The following is a 7,368-nucleotide window of genomic DNA, read 5'->3' as shown; positions in this document are numbered from 1 at the left end:
TGGCCTCCAGTATATTTTGCTGTATGAATATTTGAATATGCAATACACCAAAATAAAGATCAGAGCCTCTAATTTTAAACAAAAAAATCTGTTTTATTCTAGCTTAATATAGAATGTTCTAGCTTGAATATAGGTAGGTTTAATAAAAAATGCAAGGTGAGAAAATCACATTTTTATCAAAAACCATCTGGATAATCTTCAGTACGATTATCAAAACATAAATCCAGTAAATCGCTTCCATCAACACCTCCAAAGCTTGCACAGACTTCCTGGATAAAGAGTTAAGTCTTTCTGTGTCGGTAATTGTCTTATACCTATACATTGACTTTATGCATTGAATTCTGAGGCCCTTTAATTCTTGAGCTGTGTCATTAATTGGCCACTAATTTCCTTCCTTTCCATGCTTCTTTTTATCCCTTTTCTCTTTCACATCCTATAGAATTAGTTTAAAAGTTCAGCCACTCCCTCAATTTCAAATTCACGTCATTCTCACATTCTCATTCTATTAATGACTTGATTTTACTATGTCCTCACATCACTGTTTTGCTTTTTCATTATAAGCAGGTCTGTCAATTAAATTCTCAGGGCCTGGGACAACATTTTTATAGATGGATCCCATTAGCCCAAACTCAAAGAGCAGCTAGACTATTGAGGATTTCATTGAACCCTCTTAATCATTTGGCCTGGGACAATGCCCCAGTTGCTCCACCCCTTCTTCTTCTATACTTTCCATAAAGAGTTAAGATTTTCAGTTAAGACTTATGACTTAAGTTCCCAGTTATTGCTGTAGATTGCTGTAACATATTTAATTTAAAATCTGCAGTCAAACTGTTCCATGACACATTTTTGGCTTAAAAAAAAAAAATCATCAAAACAATAAAATATCGTACCTGTAATCAAACTTGAGACAAGAAGGGGAAGCACTAGCATCTGCAGCATACGCATCAATAGCTCACCAGGAAAGGAAAAATACTTCACTTCTCTGTATGACATTTTATATGGCCTCAAAGCAAAACCCAGCATGATACCTGCAAAAAAAAAAAAAGCATTTCAGATGCACAGATCTGTTGAAAACTATTTTCTGTCATAAATCAAAAGGCATCCATTGTCAAAAGAATTTTTGGCTTTACAAGCAAACTGGTGGTAGGTTGTTAGGTTGTACAGTAGATTTGTACACTAACTTCAGGTTAGATGACTTCTTTAGATGGTTAGAGCAACTTTCATACTTGAAAACTTCCTGAACGAAAATAATTTCACTAAACCAGGTGCACTGACCAAAGACCACAGCTCCAATGGTGAGGAGCACAAAAGCATTTCTTCTCAGAAAGCTCTTCACGTCATCTTTAGTGATGTCCTCCACTTTCTTCCTCGCCTTTAGGGAACGCAGGTGAATTCCCTCTCGGATCTGCTGCACGCGATTGCGCGACCGCGGCTTCTCCCCAGTGCTTTTGGTCATGCTGGCGTTGTGACTCAACACACTCCGATCAAACTAGCTGGGCTGAATCGGTGACCCAAAAGAGACCCTACACAAGAAGAAAAAAATGAGACAAACTCTATCTAGCACACCCACTGATCTAAATCACAAATCCTTGAGTTAAAATTTAAAGGGAAAGACAGCAAAAAATAATGGAAAACCAAAATGCAACCTAAAAAATATGCAGTAGTGTAATTCATTGGAAATAACTTAATAAGCATAAATAATTCTAAGCATATTTAAAATATATGATAAATGCAAGGACATTCCATGTAAATGGCAGCTTTTTTTATTACGGAAATAAATATATTTATAATTTAAACTATATAACATGCAATTAAATTACTGAAATAAAAAAATTAAATATTTGAAATTATATATAAAATACAATTTTATGTAAATGAATTTTTATTACTAAAAACTAAAAAAAGAAATATATTCATACACACACTTTTTAAATATATGCAATTATATTATGCAAATGAAAGCTTTTTTATTATTATATATTGCATTTTATAGGCAACTAAATTTCATGTAAATTTAAGTTTTTTACTCTACAAATGAAAAATGAATTTATAAGACCTACAGTTATTTGCTCTTGTTGCTGAGGTTCATCAATTCAGTGTGAACCACATAAATCTCTGTGTATTTAAATTCTACAGAATGCAAATACTGTCATTTATAATAATTAAATCTGATTTCCAGGCTAATGGTGCTCAGCCAAAAAAAAAAAAAAAAAAAAAGCTCCATAGCTACAAGTAGCTGAGAGAAGAGCTGCTTACCTGCTTCCAGTGAGCTCTTGTGCTGAGAGATGCCCTGAGTGATCAGAGTTAGACAGTCTGTGCTGGGAATTTAATAACCTTCCGCCAGTAAGAAGCTCCTGATGCTCAGGATCTCAGAAGGGGAGGAGCTTGCCAACTCCAAATAGGAGATGCTCAAGACACTTCAAAGGGGGGCCCAGTGGTGGTACAGTACATGATGAAATGGCAGGAGGGTTCTTGCTTGATTCTCACATTAAAATAAATGAAACTGTTAGAATATACCAATTAAAAAAAAAATTCAGTTTCAAAGGCTAATTAACGTCACTCCGATGCTAATTTTGTACAAATGCTGTCAACTTTCCAAGCTTTCTTTGAGGGCACACATGAGGTGAACCCCAGTCGTGTTTCTGTGACATCCAACGCTAAGCGTTCAGAACTCACGTCGTGTTTGACATTTAATCCTGAGAGACGGTTTCAATGGTTGAGAACGAACTCGTTCTGTGATTTGGAGGGCGAGGAATAACGCTCTCGGCAGGTCTTTGGACTCTTCAGATGACACTCGTCACACACACACACACACACACACACACACACCCCGCCCCAGGAGGTGACGTCACCGCCGTGTCATTTACATTTGGAGTGATTTAAACCAATTAAATGGTTTGTCACATCAGGTGACAAAATATTTTGGACATATTTTATCAGAGGTGTAAAGATTACCCAAAAACCATACTTGAGTAAAAGTACAGATACCTTACAGTGAAAATTACTCCACTACATGTTACAAATCACCAATTCCAAAAACAACTTGAGTAAAAGTCTTAGAGTATCTGATTTGAACTGTACCTAAGTATTTTACTTATACTAAATATAGGCTCAAAGATGCACTAGTCAAAGAGACATGCCAGTGAAAAACTGTAACGTTGTGGAGAAGCTGCGGAAAACGGGCAGAGGCAAGGATCTATGTGCAGGTATTTAATTGAAAAACTAGAACAAACAATAAGCCAAAAACCAAAGGGAACAAAAAAACAGAATGACTGGCAAAAATATAACCATTACATATAACAAATCACAAAAAAATAAAGAAAAACTAGGGCTATATATACACAGGGGGCTAACAAGAGAGAGCATGAAACAAAAAAGAGTTGATTTGTGAGGAGAGCACGTTTATTTTCTAAAACCAAAATAAAACTGAACACCTCAAAATTACAAAACAAAACAAACAAACAAAAAAAAAACAATATATTTCCAAAGGTTCTCTTCAGTATAATGGATAAATAAAATAATGTTAAGTAAAATTTAAAAGCCGAAGCCTTCTTGCAGTGGATGTGCTGGTTTGGGCCTCATTGCTGGCTGCAGTCATGTCCTCATCTAATATATAAAACACCTCTGATTCACAAATACTTGCTAAGTCACATAAAGTAGCCTTGTTGAAAAGTTTGGGTGTATAAGGGCAAAACGCACAAGATGCAGTACTTTCAGTGATCAGTAATTGGCAATATCACGTCTTTTGTAGCAGAGATAAACTGCTGCAGAAAAAGCTAGGTCCATGCAAAATGTAATGTGTAACTGCAACACTCATTTCAAATGTAGTGAAGTAAAGAGTAAAAGATGCTAATATCTTTGATACTCAGTACAACTACAAAGTATCCAAAAAGATACTCAGGTACAGTAACTAATTACATTTACTCCAATACTTTACACCTCTGTATTTTATTCTGTTGGATTGCACAGTGCAGCAAATATAACATCAAGGCTACAAATATAAATAAAATCGCATCTAACATTTTAAACCCAATTGCCTTAAAATATTTCATTTTATTTTATTTTATTGGACAATAACTATAAATATAGGGTGACAAATAGCCTATAAAATATTTTGGACACGCTTTTCATAAAATATTTTATTTTATATAAAAGTAAGATTTTAATGCAGGCTGCATTTATTGAATCCAAAATACAGTAAAAACAGTAATACTGTGAATTATATTTTAATATTTGTAAAATGTAAAATACTCCTGTGATGCGAAGCTGAATTTTCAGCATAATTACGCCAGTCTTCAGTGTCACATGATCCTTCAGAAATCATTCTAATATGCTGATTCGGTGGTGCTTAATAATCATATTTTTATTATTACCACAGTTGAAAACAGCTTCATATTTTTGTGGATTTTTAAAAACAAAAAAGTTCATAAGAACAGCATTTATTTGAAACGTATATATTTTGCAACATCTTCGATGAATAAAAGCATTAATTTCTATATAACGGAAATCTTTTTGAATGGTAGTGTAGTTGTTTTCGCCGCGTTCGCGATATTGTGAATTATAGCTGGTCTGGAATGTTGAATTGACCAATCAGCATCCAGGCCTGAAACTATCCATTTTATGGTGTCATTTTTATTTGATTGCTCGTTGACCCAGAGGCATATGAAGGTTTTACATGTATCTCCAGGCCTGAGTTCATGTGAATGAGGTTATGATGTAGGCCTAGGTCTCTGTCCTTTCTCAGAATAAGTTGGTCCTCTTCACTGGGCTCTTGGAATGTCTCTGCTTTTGTCCGGTCTCTGTGAGAGTAGTCATAAACAGTGCTCGCCTTGAATGTGTAATTTGGACCAAACACTTCCAGACCAGTAACCCCCCTCTTCCCCATCACCCACCCGTTCCCTCTCTCTTCCCGGCAGACAAAAGAGATGAAGCACAAAAGACGCTTTCAGCCTTTCTGCTTACAGTATTGAAGACTGGTAGATTTTGGGGAAGCAGGGCAGTTGGGTGAGTGCACTGGGTTCCCAGAACTTGTTGAGTCTGAGAGTTTGGATGGAGTAGAATAGAGCCACAGCGCCTGAAGGTATCGGTTTTACAGTCCATATGAAACAGCTTAACTCACTCAAAGCATCTGATATCACTTATTTCATGCACATTTTCTCTTGACGTTCACCCATAAACTTTAAAGAGCCAGTGAAAAACTATAAAGGGCATCTTTAATTTCTAAATTATTGTTATAAATATTTTTTAAGAAGATTTTATGAATAAATAACTGCAGAAAATTAAGTGTGTGCATATATCTGGAGATCTAAAATTCCCTAAGAGATCAAAAAACACATAAATGGCATTTGAGCATTTAGCAGATGCTTTTATGTTGAGCAACAAGTTATTTTATCAAGATCTATTTCCTTTTTTTTTTTGCATGATACCATATTCTCTTGATTCTCTTGACAAACTAGATTACCTAAATATTACTACTTGTATTTATTTATTTATTACACATATTTTATTTCATACATTTTATTTTATTTTATTTATTTAACTATAAATTTAATTTAAAAATATTTTTGGGGAGATCCTGCATCTCTGCACTTATTTATTTATTTAAATATGTAATATTTGATACAAATATTTTATTTCATATATGGTGATTTAATTTATTTAACTATTAAATTAGCAAAATTTCTTTCTTGGAGATCCTGCATCTCTACACTTTGTTCCAAAATTAATTTATCAATTATTATTTTGTTTAATTAATTAATTACTGTATTTATTTATTTAAATACAAATGTATTTATACCTTTTATTTAAATAAATACAAATATTTTATTTCATAAATGTTATTTTAATTAATTTATTTATTTTTCTATTTATTTATATGTGCCTTTAATACATTTTAATACAAATATTTTATTTTAGAAATGTTATTTTAATTTTTTTTATTCAATAAAAAATTCTCGGGGTCTTTATACAATTTGTTCTGAAAAAAATCTTCTAAAATCCTTTTAAAATGTTAAATTAAACAAAATACAATTTTTCAGGATCTAATCAAACCCCAAACCTTGGTATTGCTGGTAAGCTACAATAAATGATTGTAGAAACTATTGATATACAGTAAGAGAGCTAGTATGCGGTTCTATTCGTCTGGTAGATGTGTGAGACCTACAAGGGTCTTTACTCAGAAGAAAAGACATCTCAGTTTGTTCTCCATTCAGTCGCATTACTGTCTAGGAGAAAGAACAAAAAATCTATAAATGTTTTATTTTTAAATGTATTTAAAACACCATTTTATTCACCATTAGACAAAAAAAAGTGGGCTATAATCTATCGCTGACATAAGATAAAAGTGTCAGGATGACAGAAGGAAGGGTTTTCCAGCGTCTCTGTGAGCTGAGGGGCTTTTAGAGACCCACTGTGATGAGCAAACTCAGTGTGTCTGCCTGCATCAATGGCTTATCACCCAGCAACCATTCAAGCCATTAGCAGAGATTCTGCTCATTCACCATGCATTCAGCAGGTCCGCAGGGATGCCACTTTGTGCAAAGAGGCTCTTTGCCCTCACAAAATTAAACTTCATATAGAAAAAACACCATAATCAAAATGGAAGCAGGAAGAGAATAATCCATATATGTCACTGTGTCTTTATTTATGAGAGTTTTATGCAAAATACTTGCTCAAAGAGTCGGTTCTGTGGTCGAATGTGTTTACAGTTTTACACTAATCTGATGCCATTTAATTTGGAGTTTGGATTAATTTGGAAAACAATTTGTTTGCATTATTCTTTCTGTCTTGAAAACAAAATAGATTCATTAAATATATTTTCTGTACTTTTGTATTTAGTTAGTTAAATGTAATTTAATTTTAATAAATGTTATTTTATAATGGTTTAAATGTTATTTCTAATCTTATTTAAATAAAAATGTATTTTCTCTGTTATCCGCAGCCAATATCTGAATATACACTGATCCAAAAATTAATCATCTTTGGCATAATATTTTATTTTCCAGAGAACAAACTAGATTAAAATCAATATTTTCTATATTATATTTTTATTATTTAAATTTAATTTAATAATATTAATTTTAATACAGTTTAGACTTCATGTTTTTAAATAAATGTTATTTTAATAAATGTTATTTCATTTTTAATTTTAATGAAATTATAAAAAAATACATATTTTTCCCTAACCCTATCTGAGGCCAGTTAATATCTGAATATACACAGATCACAAAAATTAATCATTTTACATAATACTTTATCCTCCTGAGAACAAACTAGATTAACTCAAATTTAACTATATTTCAATTTATTTTAATATATGTTATTTATTATTGCAAATTTATTTGAATAAATTCTAATAAACTTATTTTT

At 32.5% G+C, this 7,368-nt stretch overlaps 1 protein-coding gene across 1 annotated transcript in view; it reads right to left on the bottom strand.

Moving 5' to 3' along the window:
* LOC107653757 (excitatory amino acid transporter 1-like) overlaps nt 1–2,509 on the bottom strand; it is a 10,111-nt gene extending 7,602 nt beyond the window's left edge. The window contains exons 1-3 of the mRNA XM_016440576.1: nt 2,257–2,509; nt 1,276–1,523; nt 891–1,028 (exon numbers count right to left, since the gene is read on the bottom strand). Coding sequence (XP_016296062.1) covers nt 891–1,028; nt 1,276–1,456 — 319 coding nt within the window. The 5' untranslated portion in view covers nt 1,457–1,523; nt 2,257–2,509. The remainder of the gene's footprint in view (nt 1–890; nt 1,029–1,275; nt 1,524–2,256) is intronic.
* Nucleotides 2,510–7,368: the final 4,859 nt, after the last annotated feature.

The sequence above is a fragment of the Sinocyclocheilus anshuiensis genome, unplaced genomic scaffold, assembly GCF_001515605.1.
Source record: "Sinocyclocheilus anshuiensis isolate Anshui unplaced genomic scaffold, SAMN03320099.WGS_v1.1 scaffold315, whole genome shotgun sequence".
Classification (NCBI taxonomy): Eukaryota; Metazoa; Chordata; class Actinopteri; order Cypriniformes; family Cyprinidae; genus Sinocyclocheilus; species Sinocyclocheilus anshuiensis.
This window is presented reverse-complemented; position numbering and strand designations above follow the sequence as displayed.